The sequence below is a fragment of the Sapajus apella genome, unplaced genomic scaffold (genome assembly GCF_009761245.1).
Source record: "Sapajus apella isolate SASKATOON/1434 unplaced genomic scaffold, GSC_monkey_1.0 scaffold77, whole genome shotgun sequence".
NCBI lineage: Eukaryota > Metazoa > Chordata > Mammalia > Primates > Cebidae > Sapajus > Sapajus apella.
In genome coordinates, this window is record NW_022437017.1 from 7,651,888 (window position 1) to 7,673,470 (window position 21,583).

A 21,583-nucleotide genomic window follows, 5' to 3' on the forward strand; every position below is an offset into this window, starting at 1 on the left:
TTCCAGCTACTCAGGAGGCTGAGGCAGGAGAATTGCTTGAACCCGGAAGGCAGAGGTTGTGGGGAGCCGAGATTGCACCATTGCACTCCAGCCTCGGCAACAAGAGGGAAACTCTGTCTCAAAAAAAAAGAAAAGAAAAAAGAAATAAAATAATAATAATCATCATCATAAAGGCCCCTGAGCCACCCCTAGGGTTTTGCGTATTCCGTTCCCTTCGCTCTGTTAACTCCTGTCCATCCTGTGGGAACAGTTCAAACACGGCTTCCACCTGAGAAGCTCGCTGTTGACAACCTAGATGCCGTCGGGTGCCCTGACGCATACTCTTGTAACTCCTGCGCCACCAGCCCCAGCCCCCCCTGCCCCGTGCCTCCTCCCTCTCCTGTGCCCTGTCTCAGCCACACAGCCCCCTCGTTGTTCTTAGCGCGTGCCAGGTCAAGGCCTGCCTCTAGGCTGTCGCTCTTGCTCTTGCTCTGCCGCGAGCACTCTCCCTGCAGGTCCTCCCATCGCTGCCTCCAGGCCTTGGCTCAGTGTCAGCCCCTCCCTGACCTCAGCCCCACAGCCCCAGGCCCTGTGCTCACCATCGTTCCTCTCTGGGGCCTCTGCCTCTGCCTAGGGTTGCACAGTGCGTTTATTTGTTCGTGTCTTCCTTGTCGGGGCCCACCAGAGGGTGAGCCTAGGAAGGCAGAAGCCATCAATATTTGGGTCACTGGTGCGTCTCCAGAACCTAGAACAGGGCCTGGCCCCCCGAGGGCACCCCGTGAGCACCTGTGAAGCAGATGACAGCAGCGGGCACTGAGCAGGCATCCGTGGGTCCTCTCCGCAGGTCAGATTCAGAAGAAGAGCGGTGGCAGCGCTCAGGGATGCGAAGCCGGAGTCCCCCGAAGTCCCGATGGCGCTCCAGGGATGGGTCCTCTCAGTCCGACTCGGGAGAGGAGCCGTCACGGGACCAGTGGTCGCGGCGCCGGCGGCGGCGAGCGCGCTCCTGGTCCCCGGGCTCCTCGGCGTCCAGCTCCGCATCTCCCGGGCGACCCCAGAGCCCCCGGGCAGCCGCGGCCGCCCTGAGCCAGCAGCAGAGCCTGCAGGAGCGCCTGCGGCTGCGCGAGGAGCGGAAGCAGCAGGAGGAGCTGATGAAGGCCTTCGAGACGCCCGAGGAGAAGCGCGCGCGGCGGCTGGCGAAGAAGGAGGCCAAGGAGCGCAAGAAGCGGGAGAAGATGGGCTGGGGCGAGGAGTACATGGGTTACACCAACACCGACAACCCCTTCGGCGACAACAACCTGCTGGGCACCTTCATCTGGAACAAGGTGGGCCCGGGTGCCTCCGTCCCCGCAGCGCCTCCGCTGTCCCCGGAGACCCTCCCCGCCTGCACGCCATCGTGAAGGAAGTAGTTTTGTTTTGAGACGGAGTCTTGCTCTGTCGCCAGGCTGGGGCGCAGTGGCGTAATCTCGGCTCACTGCAGCCTCCACCTCCTGGGTTCAAGTGATTCTTCGGCCTCAGCCTCCCGAGTAGCTGGGACTACAGGCGCGAGCCACCACACCCGGCTAATTTTTGTATTTTTTTTTTAGTAGAGACGGGGTTTCACCATGGCGAGAAGAGAGTTAGTTTTACACACGCACGCGTAACCCAGCTTCTGCCGCCGTCAGCTTTTTTTTTTCTGTGGCGCAGCATCCCGCTCTGTCCCCCAGGCTGGAGTGCGGTGGCCTGATCGTAGCAGCCTTGACCTCCCGGCCTCAAGTGATCCTCCCACCTCAGCCTTTTGACTTGCTGGGACCACAGGCGCTGCCACCACGCCCGGCTAATTTTGTATTTTTTTGTAGAGATGGGGTCTCACTGTGTTGGCCAGGTTGGTCTCGAACTCAAGTGATTTTCCCACCTTGCCCTTCCAAAGTTCTGGGATTACAGGCGTGCGTCACTGGGCCCGGCCCACTGTCACTTTCTTGCCATTAGCTGTCTCTGGCAGTGTACGGCTTCGGTCATTCTTTCCCCAAGCACCAGCCAACCTGAAACCTGTCTAGAGAACAAGCTGTTGGTGTCGCGTACCCAGGACAGGGTTCCACGGTGCCCAGCGCGCTGTCGTCTGAGCTGGTTGGTTCATTCTGTGCCAGCCATTTAGTCACCAGCCGCATGTGGCGTCAAACAAGAGAGTGTACCGTGTCTTCTTTCTGGAGGGCAGAAGTCCAAAATGAAGATGTGGGCAGGGCCGCAGTCCCATCAGGGGCCCAGTGGAGGCCACTCCTGCGTCTCCCAGCTCCGAGTCGTGGCCGCCATTCCTTGGCCCTCCCTGGCTTGCGGCCGCAGCGCCCTGCCTCCGCCTGTTTTTCATGGCTGGCCCTTCCCCCGTGTTTGTCACCACGTGGTGTTCTCCTCGGTGTCTAAGTGTTCCTCTTCTCATGAGGACACCAAGCATTGGATGACGGCCGGCCACCTCCAGGATGACCTCATCTTACCTACGTTTACAAGACCTCATTTCTTTTTTCTGAGACGGAGTCTCTCTCTGTTGCCCAGGCTGGAGTGCAGTGGCGTGATCTGGACTCACTGCAACCTCCGCCTCCCGGGTTCAAGTGATTCTCCTCCCTCAGCCTCCTGAGTAGCTGGGATTACAGGCACGTGCCACCACGCCCAGCTAATTTTTGTATTTTCAGTAGAGACAGGGTTTCACCACGGTAGCCAGGATGGTCTCCAACTCCTGGCCTCACGATCCTCCCGCCTTGGCCTCCCAAAGTGCTGGGATTACAGGCGTGAGCAACTGTGCCCAGCCAATACCTCATTTCAAATAAGGTCACAGCTGCAGCTGCAGGGATTCGGGTGGGGATGTGCCTGTGGGGCACAGTTTATCCAAAGCGGCGCGCCCTCTGGTGGAGGGGGTGAAGCAGGCAGCGTGTGGGCTGGGCCGACTCCACCACTCCCCAGTTGCGCATTTGGGAGCCGCGGGGTCGCCAGGTGGCCTCTGCTCAGTGTTGGGAACACATCGAGGTCCTTCCACCTCAGGACCCTCACACCGCCCTGGCCATGCCTGGCATGCTGCGCCCCTTCCCCGGCTGTCCTCCATCAGGCCTCAGCTGACGTCTCCTCTTGAGAGAGCCCTTCCTGGCCCTGTGCTCCCCGGCCCCCCCAGGGCTCCTTATTGAGGCACCCACGGCTGCCTGGCCCTTCATTGCCACCACGTGCTGGGCACTGCCGTGTGCCCTGCGCGAGCAGCCCTGGAAGTGGAATGTGTGGTCACTATTAATGTGTGTGGCAGTGGCCCCAGGCTGGGCTGGAGAGACCACAGAGTGGCCTGGGCGTTGGGAGTGGTCCCCAGCCAGGCAGCCTGTGTCCCTGGAGGCAGGTTCTTCTGGGTGGGAGGGGTCCTGGAAGCCCCTCATGGGACGGGGTGCCGGCAGCTTGGGGAAGGCGGTGGGGAAGCGGGCGCTCTGCATCAAGCTCGCAGACAGCTGCTGCAAGCAGCCAGCTTTGAGGGTGTCCAGGCTGGGGCGGGGCTGAACAGTGACAGTGGTGGGGGTGCTGGTCTGTGCTCAAGGCAGGTGTGCCTGGTGCTTCCAGGCGCTGGAGAAGAAGGGGATCAGCCACCTGGAGGAGAAGGAGCTGAAGGAGCGGAACAAGAGGATCCAGGAGGACAACCGGCTGGAGCTGCAGAAGGTGGGTCCCTGTCCCGGGGCCGTCCCCGGACCAATCCCTGTGCCCAGGACAGTCGGGCGGGGCCGGGCTCCTGTCACAGGCCGCCCTTGGCCTCCGGTGCCCGCAGGTGAAGCAGCTCCGGCTGGAGCGGGAGCGGGAGAAGGCCATGCGCGAGCAGGAGCTGGAGATGCTGCAGCGGGAGAAGGAGGCGGAGCACTTCAAGACGTGGGAGGAGCAGGAGGACAACTTCCACCTCCAGCAGGCCAAGCTGCGGTGAGCGGCCAGCCTTCCCCACCCTCCTCTGACCCAGACATGGCAAGCTCGCACCTGCCCGGGGCCAGGGCACTGGCTGTCACTCTGTCTGGAAGCCACACTATTCTCCCACCCTTCAGGGTCCCGCAAGGCCCCTCCTGGGGAGGCCCGTCCTGATCCCTTCCCAGGCAGCCAGGCTTCTGCCTCCTGCCCGCGCCCACCGGGCTGGGTGCATAGGAGTCGGACCCAGGTGAACACACCCCTGCCACTGCGCGTGCTGGATGCCGGGTCTGCACCAACTGCGGCTGTCCCTTCCACACTTAGCCCACGAGGGTGGCACCCCCATCCACCTGGTTTACAGACAGGAAAGCGGAGGCTCTGGGTTGCTTTGGGCCCCATGGTGGGTATCCGAGCCCAGGCCCAGTTGTGCCTGCTCCCCAGCCCAGCCCTGGCCTCTCCCTTGCCCAGCAGCCTGCACCAGTCCCGGCAAGGGGCTGACACTGGGTGACATCAGGCTCCTCCCAGCTCAGACGTGCCTGGTGATGGGCTCCCTTGGGTTGGCCCAGGGCCTGCCTGTCATGTACCGCCCTGCAGGCGAACAGCAGAAGCCCCAGCTCCCTGCCCCAGCGGCCTGCCTGGGGGAGGCAGTGGTTGCAAGGCAGTGACGGCTTTGGCCCCCACCTGCCTCTGCTTCAGCTCCTCCACTGTTCCCCATCACAGCTCACGGAGAAGCCGCCCTCCCAGGCACCATCCCAGAGGCCTCTGGGAAGCCCCTCCCACCCGGCCCACCCTCCGGGTCCACGCTGTGTGCACTTTGTCTGCCCTACTGACCTGTGTCCTCTGGCTGACCCAGCTCACTCTACCTTATGCCTCCTCCCCTGGGAAGCCTTCCCTGACCACCACCCAGCGGTCAGGCTCCTCTCCAGCTCCCACTGGTGCAGTCAATCCAAGGGCAGGGCCTTCAGCAGGGAGGGTACAGCTGGGGCTCTGATGCCGCCTCCCCTGCCCCCCATAGCTCCAAGATTCGCATCCGCGATGGGCGGGCCAAGCCCATTGACCTGCTGGCCAAGTACATCAGCGCCGAGGACGACGACCTGGCCGTGGAGATGCACGAGCCCTACACGTTCCTCAACGGCCTCACTGTGGCCGACATGGAGGACCTGCTGGAGGACATCCAGGTACCAGCTGCCCGAGGCTCCGCCAGCCTGCAGGCTGCCCAGCTGCGCCCAGGCCCTGACCCACCCCCCGTCCCCCACCTCCAGGTCTACATGGAGCTGGAGCAGGGCAAGAATGCTGACTTCTGGCGCGACATGACCACCATCACCGAGGATGAGATCTCCAAGCTCCGCAAACTGGAGGCGTCGGGCAAGGGGCCAGGTAACCGCAGACGGGCGCCTGGGCTTGGGGAAGCGCCAGGGGCTGCGAGGTTCACCCGGAATCCTTAGACTTGCTGTGGGGCCCAGTGCTCTCTGCAGACCTGTTTTCCCAGCTGGGCTCTCCGGGCCAAGCCACCAGGGGGCAGCAGCGGGCAGCAGGCCCTGGGAGGGTTGTGGGGTGGCGCCCTGTCTGGGGTGCATGGCCAGCAGCGGCCAGACCTAGGGCGTCCCGTAAACACTGACTCGGCAGGTTTCAGTGCTCTCCAAGGCTCTGCGCTCTCAGCGGCTCTGCCTGGTCAAAGGCCGTGCCACCCTGGTTCCCCCTCCCATTGGTCAGTTCGTGCCCCTCCGGCCTGACGGGCTTCTAAAATCACGTTTCCCTCCCATTTCCCTCCACTGCGTGCGGTTGCACACCCGCGGTCCCCGGGGGTGCTCTACAGTGTCTCCCCCAGCACTGTGGACCTTCGGGCTGGGCCGTTCCCTAGGGTGGGGCCATCCTGGGCTCTCCTAGTCCCGACAACCATAAACGTCCCCAGACATTTATGATGAGACCCCCCCCTCCCGGAAAGAATTGGCCTGGGGGCAGAATCGCCCTAGGTGACACCCCCTTGGTCTAAAAGCCAACCACAGCAGCTCTGGCCCCTGTCCCCCAAGACCCACTCCGCGTGGCGGCTGTAACAGCACCTGCCTCTCGTGGGCCTCATCCCTGTCGGTAGGACCCGGTCCTTCCCCTCCCCGCTGTCTCTCTGAGGCCCTGGCTGCCGGCAGCCCTTGGTGGCCCAGGATTGTGGGAGGCTGGGTCCGTGTCAGTGTGGTCTGCGGCAGAGCCTTCCCCGTAGGAACAGCCCGTGGCTTTCCTCTTTTTCAGTGGAGCTGTCTTCCCCAGAAGTCACTCAGTCATCCCGCCCCTCACGTGGTCCCCTCCACTGGGTGCATCCTCCCATAACCTCAGAGAGAGGCAGGGGAATTCTGCGGCATTAGAGGGGTCTTTGTGTGTTCCTGTTGGTGGCAGCAGGGCCGGGGGAAGACTTCTGGGAGCTGGCCATTTTCCTGCTGAAGCCCGAGAGCCCACCCACCGGCAGCAGGAAGCCTGGGACACTTTTCCAGCAGGCCCCATTGCCCTGGGCCTTGGGCCTCTCCCGCCACTCCCCAGCCCAGTCACGTGCAGCCTTCTCCCTCCGCCATGACCCTGCCCGCCTTCCGCTCATGCGTTACAGCTGGGGACGCCAGGTGGCTTCTGTGGCCTCTGAGGGAGTTTCTTCTGATTCTCCTTTTAGCATGATTTCCAGGAGCAGCGAACCGTGGGGTCTGGACTTCGCTGTCTCCTCAGAGACCCACAGAGCCCTGCCTTGGTCTCCTTCAGTTAAACTGGACTTTTTCTTGTCATTTTTCATAGACAAGGTCTCACTCTGTGGTCCAGGCTAGAGTTCAGTGGCACAGCCACGGCTCACTGTAGCCTCAACTTCCTGGGCTCAGGTGATCCTCCAGCCTCAGCCTCCCGAGTAGCTGGGATTACAGGCACTCACCACCACGCCCAGCTAATTGGTTTGTAATTTTTATTTTTGAGGTGGAGTCTTGCTCTGTCGCCAGGCTGGGAGTGCAGTGGTGCGATCTCGGCTCACTGCAACCTCCGCCTCCCGGATTCAAGTGATTCTCCTGCCTAAGCCTCCCGAGTAGCTGGGACCACAGAGGGCGCACCACCATGCCCAGCTAATTTTTGTATTTTTATTAGAGACGGGGTTTCACCATGTTGGCCAGGATGGTCTCAGTCTCTTGACCTCAGCTGATCCACCCGCCTCAGCCTCCCAAAGCGCTGGGATTACAGGCATGAGTCCCCATGCCTGACCAATTTTTTTTTTTTTTTTTTTTCCTTTTTGTAGAGATGGGTCTCGCTGTGTTGCCCAGGCTAGTCTGGAACTCCTGGCCTCAGGCAGTCCTCCTGCCTCCCTTCCATAAGGGTTAGGATTAAAGGGGTGAGCCACTGCAGGCTTTTTCTTTTTTGACAAAATTATGTAAGTTTTTTATTTCTGTGGGTTATTGGGGAACACGTGGTGTTTGGTTGCGTGAATGAGTTCTTCAGTGGTGAGCTGTGAGACTCCGGTGCGCCCATCACCTAGCTTTCTCTAGGAAATTCTAACCCTACCATAGGGTGTGCAGGAAAAAGTGGGTCTCATCCCAGCCCAGCCTCATTGGTCTCCCACCCTGTGTAGGGCCTGGCCTCCTCACACAGCCTGCAGCCCCCGCCTCTAGCAGCTGCTGGGCCCCCCAACTCAACCCCTCGGCCTCCTTGTGGACAGTGGGGAGGCGTCCAGATGCGCCGCAGCATCCAGACCCGGCTTCTTATAAAAGCTGCCTCAGCGCTTGGCTTCCAGGCCCTGCCGCCGGGCTCTTCCGCTTGGGTTTCGGTGTTCGTGGCAGCCCCGCCTGTCTGAGCAGAGCTGCACTCTGCTTGGCTGGGGCTGCCACGGATTCCAGGGCCACTTAGGGCCCCGAAAAGGGGCCGCAGCTCTGGGCCGAGTGCAGGGTCCCAGGCAATTGGCTGGAGAGGACTCGGGTCCCTCTAGACCCTCCAGTTCCCTGTGGTCTGGGTGTGGGCCTCTTGACCCTCTGCCCGCCACCGGGGGCTGGAGAAGGCAGGTTTCCAGCAGGGCACACATGCTAGTCACCCCCGCCCGGTATGTCCCCAGCAGGTCTGCACGGAACTCTCCGTGGGCCCAGCATGGCTTGGGGAACAGCAGCAGTTGAGCCCCAGTGCCCGCCTCGGGAAGCTGCCGTCGCTGGATGGTCAGGGAGGACTTCCTGATGGAAGGGATGTTCTCCCTGAGCATGGAGGATGAGAGGAATTCAGGAGGCAAACGGGACAGAGAAGGATGGGTGGCTGGGAGGAAGCACAGCGCATGCAAAGGCCCAGAGGTGGCAGGGGGCAGGCTCGTGGGGCGAGGCCAGACCCAGCAGGGTGGACGGCAGTGGCCCCCTTAGGCCGCCTGCATGCCATGGCATCTGCCCCGAGCGGGGTCAGGCTGGGGCTCCTGCCTCCCAGCATCTCACTCCTCCCCTCAGCAGCCTCCCCGTCTAGCGAGGAAGGACTTGAGCCTCGGGCCCCGGGGCCAGTGATAGATGGCACACGGACTCCATGTGGGATGGGTGGGCAGCGGGGCATTTGTCCTGGGGTAGCCCCAGGGCCCACAGGGTGGCCTTTTCCTGGGCAGAGCCCCTCACTGGGCTACACAGAGGGGAACCAAGGCCCAGCGACAGGGCAGGCCGCTTACCCATTGTCACACAGCCTGGGCTGGCAAAGCAGATCTGAATTCCAGGAGCTTGCCTACTGGGCACACCCCACCCCCTCCATGGCCTGCCCAAGGTTACGGCAGAGTTGGGCGAGGTTGGTGGGCCTGATGCTTGACCAGGGTTCTCAGACTCACCCAGGAGGGGCTGAGAATGCCAGCCCCAGCCTCCCCAAGCCTGGGGGCCTGAGCCTCCAGGGCAAGGCCTTGGCATCTGCATTTAACATGCTTCCTGGCTCTGGCCAGGGTGGGGGTGATCTGAGACCAGGGAGGAGATGGGACCCCCCTGTGGAGGGGGCGGGGGAGCGCCTGGAAAATGGAACTGCCCCCCCATGCCCCTACTCCCTGCAGGTGAGCGCCGCGAGGGGGTCAACGCCTCCGTCAGCTCCGACGTGCAGTCGGTGTTCAAGGGGAAGACCTACAGCCAGCTGCAGGTCATCTTCCAGGGCATCGAGGGCAAGATCCGCGCCGGCGGCCCCAACCTGGACATGGGCTACTGGGAGAGCCTCCTGCAGCAGCTGCGCGCCCACATGGCTCGGGCCCGGTGAGTGCTGGGCACAGGCACTAGGGACAGTGCTGTCTGGGTGGGGTGGCTCTCGCCCCCTCCTGCGACCTTATGGGGGCGGGCAAGAGAAGTGCTGGCTGGGTGTGGCCGGTTCGTCCTTGACTCGGGTGGGAATGCAGGCCGCTAGCTGGAAGGCCCCAGGAGGCTCCAGTGCACTGGCCCCGGAGTTGTGAGCCCCGTAGTTAGGCGGGGCCTCTCAGGGCTCCCCAGCAGCTTCCGCCCTTTAATGAGTACCTGGCCGGCTCCAGCAGCCCCGGCATCACAGGAAGCCCGGAGGCGGCCTGTCCACGCTGCCTTCCGCCCAGGCCGGCACCCTCCCAGTGCTGCTGCCTCCTCTGCCTGTGTACAGATTCCTGGAGTGTTTGGCACCGCTATGTAAATACAGCGTCTCCTCTGCTAATTTGTAAATGTCTCTAAATTTATCATGCTCGTTGGCTGGTGTCCTGTTGGGCCCCTTCTCCTGACCAGCCCCAGCCACAAGACACTGAGACTCCAACCTGAAACAGAGACCCGCCCCTCCCTGCCACAGAACAGTTCTCAGGGGTCCCTGGGTCCCCTCGTCCTCGCTGCTATAAGCCTTGACCCTGAACTGGCAAGGCCTGGGCAAAGGTCCCAGCGGAGCCTTGGCTGCTCGCCACCTTCTCAGGGTCCTTGCAGCAAAAGGGGATGTGAGAATGTCGGTGGGGGTGGGGCTCGGAGCCCCTTCGCCTCCACGTGGGTAACCCCGGCCCTGTGTCCCAGGCTGCGCGAGCGCCACCAGGACGTGCTGCGGCAGAAGCTGTACAAGCTGAAGCAGGAGCAGGGCGTGGAGAGCGAGCCGCTGTTCCCCATCCTCAAGCAGGAGCCCCAGTCCCCCGGCCGCAGGTAGGCGCAGCGCGCGCCCTGGGCAGGATGGAGGAGCCGCGGGCAGCCTCCGCGCCTTCGCCCTCCATCGCTCGCTCGCTCGCTCGCTCTCTCTCCTCCCCAGCCTGGAGCCTGAGGACGCGGCCCCTACCCCTCCCGGGCCTTCCTCGGAGGGCGGCCCCACGGAGGCCGAGGTGGACGGCTCAGCCCCTACAGAGGGTGACGGCGATGGTGATGGTGACGGTGACGGTGATGGCGAGGGCGAGGGAGAGGCAGTGCTCATGGAGGAGGACCTGATCCAGCAGAGCCTGGATGACTATGACGCCGGCAGGTACAGTCCGCGGCTGCTCACGGCGCACGAGCTGCCACTGGACGCGCACGTGCTGGAGCCGGATGAGGACCTGCAGCGCCTGCAGCTCTCGCGCCAGCAGCTCCAGGTCACGGGTAAGGGCGGGGCTGGGGTGGGGGGCGGGGCCAGTGGAGCGCGCTGGGGGGCGGGGTTTGCGAGGCGGCCTGGGGCGTGGCTGAGGCCCAGGGGTGGGGCCAGGTGCGTGGGGCCGTGCCTGGTGGAGGCGGGGCTTGCTCCAGCGTCGTTTCCAGGCGGAGGCCAGTGGGGAGTTGCTTGTTTCTTCCCCCCCCCCGGGTCTCTGGGCGTCCATTGAGTCAGCTGCGCGCACTGGGGCATTCACTCATTCATCCTGGGCTTGCTGGCCCGCTGGCCTTGGGGACATGGGTGGTCGGAGCTTTTACAGGCCACTGTCAGCCCTCTGGGGAGCATGGTCCCAGGACAGAGGAGGAAACAGGCCTCAGAAGATCCCTAGGCCGGGATCCCCTAGGGGTTCTTGCGCGGGGCTGGGTCCCGCAGCCAGGCCCTAACCACTAGGCTCTCGCGCTCCGCGCTTCGTCCCTACCCAAGAGGACGATAGATATGACGACCAAGGTCTGGGGCCCAGGGCAGTGGTGCGGGACTCAGGGTCCCCCAGACCCTGTCCCCGCTGTGTGTCTTCACTGGCCCCAGCCTCAGTTTCCCTTCTCGGGAGGCACCAATGGCTGCCCTTGCGGGAGAGGCTGAAGGAAGACTAGGACCCAGGGGGAGGCCTAGGCCCGCGTTCACACCGTCCCGCCTGCAGGAGACGCCAGCGAGAGCGCCGAGGACATCTTCTTCCGACGGGCCAAGGAGGGCATGGGCCAGGACGAGGCGCAGTTCAGCGTGGAGATGCCGCTCACCGGCAAGGCCTACCTGTGGGCCGACAAGTACCGGCCGCGGAAGCCGCGCTTCTTCAACCGCGTGCACACGGGCTTCGAGTGGAACAAGTACAACCAGACGCACTACGACTTCGACAACCCGCCGCCCAAGATCGTGCAGGGCTACAAGTTCAACATCTTCTACCCCGACCTCATCGACAAGCGCTCCACGCCGGAGTACTTCCTGGAGGCCTGCTCCGACAACAAGGACTTCGCCATCCTGCGCTTCCACGCGGGGCCGCCCTATGAGGACATCGCCTTCAAGATCGTCAACCGCGAGTGGGAGTACTCGCACCGCCACGGCTTCCGCTGCCAGTTCGCCAACGGCATCTTCCAGCTGTGGTTCCACTTCAAGCGCTACCGCTACCGGCGCTGACGGTCCCAGAACGGCGGGGCACCCTCGGCCACAATAAAGGGGCTTCGTGAAGTTGGTGGTCACTGCGCTGAAGGGTCGCGGGGTCACTTCCCACCTCAGGCTGCATCTTCCCCTCACCAGGCCTCAGTTTCCCCCTATACAAAAGGGGGGTCACCATCAAGCCTGCCTCGGAGAGCTGAGGGGACGCTGGGACAGGCTGGCCCATGGTCCCAATGCATCAGAGGGGGCACTGGGGGCGTCTTCAGAGCCAGCTGACCTCGCCGTCCAGGCGGACATGCTCCGCCACCTCAGCCAGGCTGGGTGTGGGGCCCACAGGGCCTGCCCCAGCCGAGACCACACGGGGTGCTGTGGGGATGGGCCACAGGGTCCCAGGCCTGGCGGTGCCTGGCTTGTGAGAGGCAGGAAACTCAAGGCCAGCCCCAACACATCACAGGGTGCCCATCAGGCCTGAGGCAGAGCCCGGGACGTGGGGCAGCTCCAGCCCTGCCTACAGGCCGCCCACACCCTCATCGGCAGCACTGAGGCCGGGACCCTGCTGGCGCCTGATCTGCCACTGCGGAAGAGACCATCGGTGAACACATGCTTTCTGCAGGGACTGGCCCTGGCTCACCCCTGTCTGGCTGTGAGGCCCGTTTCCCTGCAGCAGAGAAGGAGGACAAGTTGGGGTCCCCATACCCATCTACTTCAGGGTTATGGGAACCAAAGCTCACTGAGCTGTCCTTCCCTGCCTCTGAGCACAGGGCCTGGGGGACAGGCTCCCCAAAGCCCAGCCGGTTAGAGGTTGGTGAGGGGCTTCCCCCGGGGATGCCCCCATCTGGCCTGGTCACAGGGCCTCGGGGCATGAGACCAGTGACCCTGAGTTCCTGCTCATGTCAGGACAGTCTCTCCTTGCTCCCCTTTCTAAGGCAAGGAGGGCTGAGGCCACATGGGTGCCACAGCCCTGCCTGGAGTGGCCCAGCAGGCAGGTTCGTTCCTTCAGCATCCGCCGGGGAGCATCTCCAACTGAAGCAAAGTGGAATGTGCCTCCCAGGCCCCCAGAGGGCCACACCCAACCTCCCCAGTTACCAGCCCCAGACCACCCACAGCCCTGCCCCATCTGGAAATAGTTTCATTTGTTTTTTTAGACTTTTGTAGGTGGGGAAAACATCTTTTATTCTCATGGAATTGGCCTGGTGGCAAGATCGCATGTTTTTTAAATAAACGTTTTATTTTAGAATAATCTCAGGTTTGCAGAAGTGCGGAGAGCGCAGCGTCTCTGGCGCCCCACACCCGCTGCCCTAGTTGCTGGCGTTTGTGACTCCACACATTTGTCACAAGGAAAGAGCCTGGGAAACAACACGGCACCCGGCTGGGCCCGGCAGTCCCTGGGGGGCTGTGCCCCACCCCTCTGTCTTGTCTCCCGAAGTGGGGGCAATGGTCCGTTATTCCCCAGACAACGGGAGGGAGGGCACGAGGTTGGACTCCGCGGCTGGCCTGGGCCCAGGCTCTCATGGGGACGGTGCTTGGGCACACCTGGGGACAATCGTGGTGGTCCCACCTGGAGCTGCTGCTGGCATGGAGTGGATGGAGGCCAGGGGTGCCGTCCAGTGTGCCGCAGTGTCCAGCATGAGCCTCCCCACGTGTCCACCGCAGCAGGCAGAGGTGGGAGGCAGGTCCTGAACTCCCCCCGGGACACCGCTCACCTCCCAGCCCTGACCTCAAACAAGATCCCAGGAGTCTGGCACAGGGCTTGGGGCTGGCCAGCTAGGTGCACCTGATCAAGGAGCTCCCTCTCCACATTGCAAATCCTGGCCCACCCTGACCAGCCTGCTCCAGAATGCCCAATCGCAGTGGAGCACCCAGCACCGCCTTTACCAGACATCACAAGTAGCAGATTGCCAGCGCCGTCTTAGAATCCACTGCGCAGCCTCTCACATGGGTCCCTGGCCAGTTCCACCACCGGTCGGTACAGGACAAGCAGCTGTGGGCAGCGCTGACTCCGGGTGGACCTGGGAGGCACTTTTTGTATTTTTGAGACGAGGTTTCACTCGCCCAGGGTGGAGTGCAGTGGCGTGATCGAGGCTTTCCGTAACTTCAACGCCATAAGGCACCTCTGAGCCTAGAGCGGTGTTTGGGAAAAGCCCGGTTCTACAGTCATGGGCCAGGTCATGCTGTGTGGCTGCTGCAGCCCCCCCACACCGCCCCCCCGGACCCCACACCAGTTCTATGTGACAGTAGTTACTTCCATTTGGCTGCTAGGGACACAGGCTCACAGCAGCCCGCGTTTTCCAGCCCAGAAAGTGGCAGAGCCAGTATCAGAAGCTGGGTTTCTCTATCTTGGAGAATCCCACTTCCAGACCACCATGCTGTCCCAGCCTGTTTCCCTACCTGCCCCTGCAGGGGTCCCCCCACACCCAGCATCCTTGTTCCCCCTCCTCTGGTGCCTTTTGGACCCCAAGGGAGATGGCTGTCCCCCCACTGGCAAGGCACATGTTTTAACGGGGGCCCCAGTCTGGAGGGAGCAGAGCTGGGGCCCTGGGATCCCCGAAGGCTCATAGGCACTAGGCCTGAGAAGACGGGCTGCCGGCCAAGGAGGGTGATGGCGCCTTGGGGAGGACAGGCCAGCAGGTGTCCAGGGCAGGGGCACACGGCTCAGGCCAAGCTAAGTAGCCAGGTCTTGGGGGAGCAGGGAACCAGGGAGGCACGGAGGGCACGTGAGCTGGGCAGGGCCTCTGAGCTGGGTGTCAGGGTCACCCTGCAGGGACTCTGGAGGCCAGAGGTAGACTCTGCATGCACCGCCCCCCCCAGCTACCCCAGGACTCCCCAGCCTGGCCCCAGGTCCACCCAGTGTCCTGGAAGCTTCCCCCGCCCCCACCCCAGCTTCCTGACTTGGGCTGTGTCCAGAGCTAAGAATAGACACTCCCTGCCGGAAACCACAGCCGTGGGGGGCACATCCTGAGCCTGGCCTCCGTTCCCACTATCTGCCCCCAACTCCTCCCACCAGAGCCTCCTGTGCTCCCATTGAACCTGAGGTGCTGGCGGGGGCGGGCCAAGACAGGGAGACCTCCGGCCACCAGCCTCAGACTGCAGGGAAGCCCAGCGCCCATGTCCAAATCCCACACAGCGATGCATCATTTCCCCTTTGGGCCTCAGTTTCCCCATCTCTAAAGTGAGCATCTTTACCCGGATTTGTAGAGATGTGGTGAGACAAGCTAAGTAGTGAGTGTCCTCTGAACCCCGACCAGGCTGTTTCCCCGAAGAGACATTGGCCTTGTTATCTCTGGGCCGGGGACAGAGGAAGTGGGGACAGGACAGCCTTCCTCCACCTCCCACTGCCCCCTCTTCTGGAGCCCCAGCCCCACATCCTCCTCCCCCGCCCATATCTGCCCTCCTTGCAGTTAGTATAGCGAGAACCTCACACACTTTTGCCTCCAAAGCTTTATACATGCAATTCCTGTCACTGCCACATATCCCAGACCTGGGGAGCTCCTATTCATCCAATAAAACCCCACTTGGTATGCCCTCTCCTCACGAGATGCCTTTCTAGCTCACCTCTGGGCTCTCCTAGGCCCTGTCACTCCCTTTGGCCCAGCCCTGACCCCAGGGGGCTGGAACAGGCTGTATCCAGTTCTTTCTCCAGCCTAGGGCATGCCGAAGGGCTGGCCTGGTTTCAATCTCACTTGGAGCTCAGAACTGTTCCACTGTGTAAGCTGGGACACAGAGAGGGGCTGAGGAGAGTAAGGCTTGGAGATCAGATCAGGTTGGCTTCACCGAGGAGTGGTCTTGGAGCCAGGGTTTTGCCAGATGTATAGGAGTTGGATGACCTCCTTGCCAGGGAAGAGAGAAGCTGTGTGAACCGGCTGGTGAGTCAATGGGACAGACCCTAGGGAGGGAGGCTGGGTGTGGCCAAAGGCCAGGAGGAGGAAGGATGGGGGGCGGGGTCGCCGGGGAAGGGGCTTCCGGACTCTGCTCACGGGGAGGGCCGGGCTGGGGCGGGAATCCATCCCCTTCACTCACAGCCTGGCCCAGGGGATGGGGTGGGGTGGAGTCAGGGCCAGGCCAGACTGTCCCGTCCCACTCCAGGCCCTAACTCAGGTTCCTGTCTTGAGGCCCAAGATCCCCCCTCCGCAAAGACACGGTCCCAGGCCCTGCATCCGCGCCTCCTCAGCCATTCCTATGGGGCTCCATCCCTCCTTCCCCAGCCCACGCTGGGGGACCGGCAGGAAAGAGTGCCCATCCCCCACTGCAGCCTCCTGGCTCCGGACCCCTCCTCCTCTCCTCCAAAGCCACCTCCGAGGCTCCTCCTCCAAAGACCTTCCCACGAAATGCCATCACCGCAGCCCTCCTGGCTCACCTGCTCTGAGACCCCCCCCTTTCTCATTCTGCCTGTGGAGTCTGGTGCACCCCCATCCCTCTGTCCTCCCGCTGCACCCCTGGAAGGGGCCTCAAATATGCCCTGCATGTATTAAGCACCTACAGCGTGCCGGCGTCCAGCGCACCCAGTGAACTGGCTTGCAGTCCTGGGGTCTGGGCGCCCCGGGGAACCCATCCGTCTGGACCTGCTCCGCCCCCTCCAGGCCTTGGGTGCTGCCCAGATGGTGAATAATACGGGTCTGGCAGCAGGAGCGCCGGGAAGAGGCCTGGAAGGGCGGCCGGGCCGCTGGAGGGGCTGAGGCTCCCAAGGAGGCGCCCCTGCCACCCCCACTTGGGCCACCACATCCCTGCCACCTGCGGCCTGGAGGGGTCCCAACGGGTGCTGCCTTCCCCAGGAGGCCACAGGGTGTCCCGGCGTGCTGGGGGCACCCACTGACCCCAAGTCAGCCAGGCCCGGGCCCGAGGGGCGTGGCCAGCGTGGGGTGGGCGGGGCTGATGAGAGACAGCGAGAGACAAAGAGACAGGACGCAGAGAGACAGGACGGAGAGACAGCGGCGGGTGCCAGCGGCCCCGACCCGCCCCGGCTCGGCTTAGCTCCCGCGGACCCCTCCAGGCCGCGCCCCCGGGGCGTCCTGTGCCACCACGCCCTCCATCTGTGTCCGGCGGCGACGCGCCAGTGCCAGGGTCCTCTGCTGGGCCCGCCCCTGGCCGTGACTCAGTTTCCCCGGAAGGCCCCACCGGATCCTGGCCTTCCCCGCCCTCCGCCCGCCCCCGGCCCCGGCCCTGGCCCCAGCCTGGGCGCCCGCAGATCTGCCTGCTCAGCTCCGGACGGCGCCGGGACCCCCTGCGGGCAGGATCCAGCCAGGTGGGGGCCCCGCAGAGCAGAGGAGTCTCCGCAGGTGAGGTGGCCTCGCGGCTCAGGACGGGACGCGCTGCTCTGGTGTGAGCCGGGCTGCTGGGCGCATCCGGCGCTGGCCCTGCCCTGCCGTGGGTGTGTCCCAAAGCCCGCCGTGACAGCGGCCAGGTGCCGGGTGTCCCCTGTGTGGCCCAGCGGGTGGCACGGCGCCCCGGGCCTGCACTGGGTGCCCAGGCGGCTGGGTCTGGGTGCCGCCCAGGCCGATTCTGTGAGGGGGGCTCGCTGGGCTCTGTGGGGCCACTTGGCCGTGAATGGGTGGGGGGCCTGCAGCCGGGGAGGGGGCCCAGGCCCTGGGTGTGGCCGGCAGTGAGTGCGTCTGTGCAGCTGCAGCTTGTTTTGGGGGAGGGAACCGTGCGTAGCTCTGGTTGTGTGTCTGTGTCTGCCTGTCTGGTGGTTGTGTGTGTGTGACTGTGTGTTCGTTTGTTTCTGCCTGAGAGTCTGACTGTTTACCATTGTGTGTTCGTCTGTGTGTGTTTCTGTGTGTGTCTGTGTATGTCTGTGCATCTGCTGTTTCTGCCTGTGTGTCTGTGTTTTTGTGTGTCACATTTCTGCCTGTGTGTGTCTGCGTGTGTGTCTGTGTGTGTCTGTGTCTGTGTATGTGTCTGCGTGTGTCTGTGTGTGTGTGTGTCTGTGTCTGTGTCTGTATGTGTGTGTGTATGTCTGTGTGTGTCTGTGTCTGTGTCTGTGTGTCTGTGTCTGTGTGTGTCTGTGTATGTCTGTGCATCTGCTGTTTCTGCCTGTGTGTCTGTGTTTTTGTGTGTCACATTTCTGCGTCTGTGTCTGCGTGTGTGTCTGTGTGTGTGTGTCTGTGTCTGTGTGTGTGTGTCTGTATGTGTGTGTGTGTCTGTGTCTGTGTGTGTCTGTGTGTGTGTCTGTGTCTGTGTGTCTGTGTGTGTGTCTGTGTCTGTGTGTGTCTGTGTGTGTCTGTGTCTGTGTGTGTCTGTGTATCTGCCGTGTTCCCGTGTGTCTTTCTGTGCATGTCTGTGCATCTGTCTGCTGTTTCTGTATGTTTGTCACATTTCTGCCTGTGTGTGTCTGTGTGTGTATGTCTGTTGTGTGTCTGTATGTGTCTGTGTGTGTGTGTCTGGCTGTGTGTGTGTCTGGCTGTGTGTGTATGTCTGTTGTGTGTCTGTGTGTGTGTGTCTGGCTGTGTGTGTGTCTGTGTGTGAGCGCATGTGTCTGTGTGTGTCTGTATGTGGCTGTGTCTGTGTCTGTATCTGTGTGTGTCTGTGTGTATGTGTGTCTGTGTGTGTGTGTCTGCGTGTGTCTGTGTGTGTACGTGTCTGGCTGTGTCTTTGGTTCATGTCGTTGGAATCACTGTAACCCGTGGTCCACCATCCACCAGCTGCCCAGCCTTGGTCCTGCCCCCCGGCTCCCTGCAGGCCCCTGTGTGAAGGAGGCTCCCTGCGTGCTCCCTGGGGGCGTGCCCACTGGAGAGATGGGGAAACCGAGGCTCACAGGGTAGCCTGGCTGGCTGGGAAGCCCCCGCCCTGCACCCTCTGGGCTGGGGACCCTGTTGGTGTCACAAACAGGAAATGTTCCCGGAAACGGAGCTCTGTGGTGAAGGGCGGTGGGCCCCGCAGGGTGTGGAGTGTGTCTGCCCCGGCGGCGGTGCGGGGTCCACGCGCACGGGCCTTCACATCCACAGCAGGCATGGGAGGGTCTGGCCTGGCCCCTGACGTTTCAGGCCCAGAAGAACCCTGTGGATCCAAGGTCCGAGGCCGACCTGGGTGACAGGGAGCCTCGGGGATCCGCCCTGCTGCCTGGGCTCCCTGCAGGGAGCTGAGCTGTGAGTTCAGCGCGGGCACCCTGCAGAGGTGAGAGCCAGGCAGGCCTGGGCTAAGCACTCGTGGGCGTGGGGATCAGAATCTCACCCCCATTGCACAGAGCGGGGAAACTGAGGCCTGGCAAGGTGGAGCCCCAGCCTGGCAGTGGCAGATCGCAGACTAGAGCCTCCAAGCCTGTGTAGCGGGGGTTGGGGCGGGCCAGGCCGTGGGACAGGCAGGCAGCGCCCGCCGGCAGGGTGCGGGGCGAGGAGAGGGGACTCACTGAGAAATGGATGGATGATGAGGTGACCGGCTCCAGCGGGGAGGAGGAGGAGGGCGGGGCTTCGAGGATGGAGGACAGGCGGCTGCTTGGGAACCGAGGCTCACATTCCACTGGCAGCCACGCATGGGTGAGCCAGGCCGGGTGCCCACGGCCAGCCCAGCACCCAGGCCTCGGGAAACAGTGGCAGATAGAGCCCTCCCCGTCCCACTCCCTGCAGGCACGGTGGGTCCCCTGGCAGGGGCGGCATCCGGGGACGGAGAACTCACCATCCGCCTTCCAGAAAGCAGCCAGGAGCTAGGGCAGAGATTTCTGGAACCCGGGACCCAGCCAAACTCCCATCAGAGTTACGGAACATCAGCCTCTTGGGATTCTGGAATAGTGAGGCCTCCTGGATTCCAGGACTGGAAGCTCGTTAGAATTCCAGAACCCTGGGCCCGCTAAGGGCAAACCTCGGTTCTCAGGCTACAAAATTCTGGACTTACTCAGCGTGGAAGAGGGATCTTGGGTCCACACCTCCCCCCAGACACAGGGACAGTCATTTTCCCAAAAGCGCATAGTGCTGCTGTAGTCCCCTGCTGCGTGGTGGCCCTACCACCCCTCCTGGCCAATGTGGGAGGGAAGGGACGCCCTGCCAGGTCCCCTGTTGGCCTCCTTGCCTGGAGAACCTGAGACGGTTGCTCTCACCTGAACCCAGCGTGGGGAGTGGAGGCGGGGGGGACTGGAAACCGCCATCTGTGGCCAGAAGGACTCAGTGCCAGTTTCCAGACTCCCCGGGGCCAAGAGCCTTTGCTCCCAGCAGAGGGGAGTGTGTGACCCCCGCTGAGTAGAGTGCAGTGTGGTCAAGGAGACCATGAGACCCAGCAGGGACTGGAGGCTACTCCAGGCAGAGGCTGTGGCCAGGGCGGTGGCCACAGGGACAGCCGATGTCCCAGGAATGTTCAGAAACTCGTACCGGCTCTCAAGGGAGGAGCGCCCTGTCCAGGGGAAATCCAAGCGCAGGAATCCAAATCCCAGGCGGCAAAGCAGCACGGGGTGGAGGGCGATGATTGCCAGAGGTTCGGGGAGCACCACCCCCGCCACCGCCCCATCGGCGCCGCAGGCCTCAGTTTCCCCTCTGGAAGCCCCGCCTCCCACCAAGGCGGCAGTGGCCTTAGCTGTCCACCCCAGAAGGGAGCTCAATGCCACTGTCAGGAGCCGGATAATTTATGAGTCTGGATAAAGCGTAGCCAAGCCCAGCATCTTGGCCCCAGACACCCATCTGGCCGCTCCAGATGCGTGAACCCTGCGGCCCCACAAGCCAGGGGCCTCCGGGCCAGCGTGCACTGAGCATGACTGTGGTGTGCTGAGCACTGCGAGTGGGTCACCTCATTCCCATCACCAGTACTTTCCTTTGTTGTTTTTGAGTTTCGCTCTTGTCACCCAATCTGGAGTGTGGTGGCGAAATCACAGCTCACCACAACCTCTGCCTCCCAGGTTCAGGCTGGTCTCAAACCCCCGACCTCAGGTGATCTGCCCACCTCCCAAAGTGCTGGGATTACAGGCGTGAGACACTGCGCCCAGCCCTGTTTTTTTTTTTTAATTTTTGTTTTTTAGATGGAGTTTCACTCTTGTTGCCCAGGCTGGAGTGCGGTGGCGCAATCTCGGCTCACTGCAACCTCTGCCTCCTGGGTTCAAGCGACTTTCCTGCGTCAGCCTCCCGAGTAGCTGGGATTACAGGTGCCTGTCACCACGCTCAGCTAATTTTTTGTATTTTTAGTAGAGACAGGGTTTCACCATGTTAGCCAGGCTGGTCTCAAACTCCTGACCTCAGGTGATCTGCCCGCCTCGGCCTCCCAAAGTGCTGGGTGTGAACCACCACAGCTGGCACTCACAGGACCTTTTTGAGCCTTAACTGGAGCCTCCATCTCACAAACAGTCCCCTTCCCCCACCTTTGCCCCCCTGGTCCCCTCTGGTGTACCCTCTCTCCTGCCCAAGGATAACTTGGGGCCGTGCCAGGGCGACAGGCAGGAGACCCAGGTTCCAACCTGGCCTCCTGGGTGACTATACACCCAGTCACCACTCTCTGGACTTTGACATCCTCCGTGGGGTGTCAGGAGCTGGTTTTGTTTCTTTGTCTTATTTTTATTTTTTTCTTTCTTTCTTCAGATGGAGTCACGCTCTGTCGCCAGGCTGGAGTGCAGTGGCACTGTCTCGGCTCACTGCAACCTCTGCCTCCCAGGTTCAAGCGATTCTCCTGCCTCAGCCTCCCGAATAGCTGGGACTACAGGCACCCCCCGCCGTGCCTGGCTCCTTTTTGTATTTTTAGTCAAGATGAGGTTTCAGCACGTTGGCCAGACTGGATTCGAACGCCTGACCTCAGATGATCCTCCCACCCTGACCTCCCAAAGTGCTGGGATTACAGGTCTGAGCCGCTGCACTTGGCTGGAGCTGGATTTTGAGACATCTTACTTCATTTTTACTTTACTCATCACATCTGGCCCCATTTTTTGCTTTTTGGGTTTTTGGTTTTTTTTTTTTTTTTTTTTTTTTTTGAGACGGGAGTGCAGTGGCACAATCATAGCTCAGTACGGCCTCGACATCGGGGCTGAAGCGATCCTCCAACCTCAGCCTCCTGAGTACCTGGGATTACAGGCAAATGCCACTACAGCCAGATACTTTTTTTTTTTTTTTTTAGAGATAGAATCTCACTGTGTTGGCCGACTGGATTC

General features: G+C 62.3%; 2 protein-coding genes across 3 annotated transcripts in view; both read left to right on the plus strand.

Annotated features, from left to right (window-relative positions):
• CACTIN (cactin, spliceosome C complex subunit) overlaps positions 1-12,775 on the plus strand; it is a 16,193-nt gene extending 3,418 nt beyond the window's left edge. Inside the window, exons 2-10 of the mRNA XM_032252275.1 lie at positions 824-1,301; positions 3,541-3,636; positions 3,743-3,888; positions 4,883-5,045; positions 5,130-5,244; positions 8,879-9,071; positions 9,834-9,956; positions 10,060-10,379; positions 11,066-12,775. Of these exons, the coding sequence (XP_032108166.1) occupies positions 824-1,301; positions 3,541-3,636; positions 3,743-3,888; positions 4,883-5,045; positions 5,130-5,244; positions 8,879-9,071; positions 9,834-9,956; positions 10,060-10,379; positions 11,066-11,556 (2,125 nt within the window). The 3' untranslated portion in view covers positions 11,557-12,775. The remainder of the gene's footprint in view (positions 1-823; positions 1,302-3,540; positions 3,637-3,742; positions 3,889-4,882; positions 5,046-5,129; positions 5,245-8,878; positions 9,072-9,833; positions 9,957-10,059; positions 10,380-11,065) is intronic.
• Positions 12,776-16,682: 3,907 nt separating this feature from the next.
• Positions 16,683-21,583, plus strand: part of TBXA2R (thromboxane A2 receptor) — a 14,564-nt gene continuing 9,663 nt past the window's right edge. The window contains exon 1 of one of the 2 annotated variants that reach the window (XM_032252277.1): positions 16,683-16,808. The gene's annotated coding sequence lies outside the window, so the exon portion shown is untranslated. Of the gene's footprint in view, positions 16,809-18,060; positions 18,643-21,583 lie in introns of those variants that run through there. The other variant, XM_032252278.1, reaches the window with a different exon arrangement.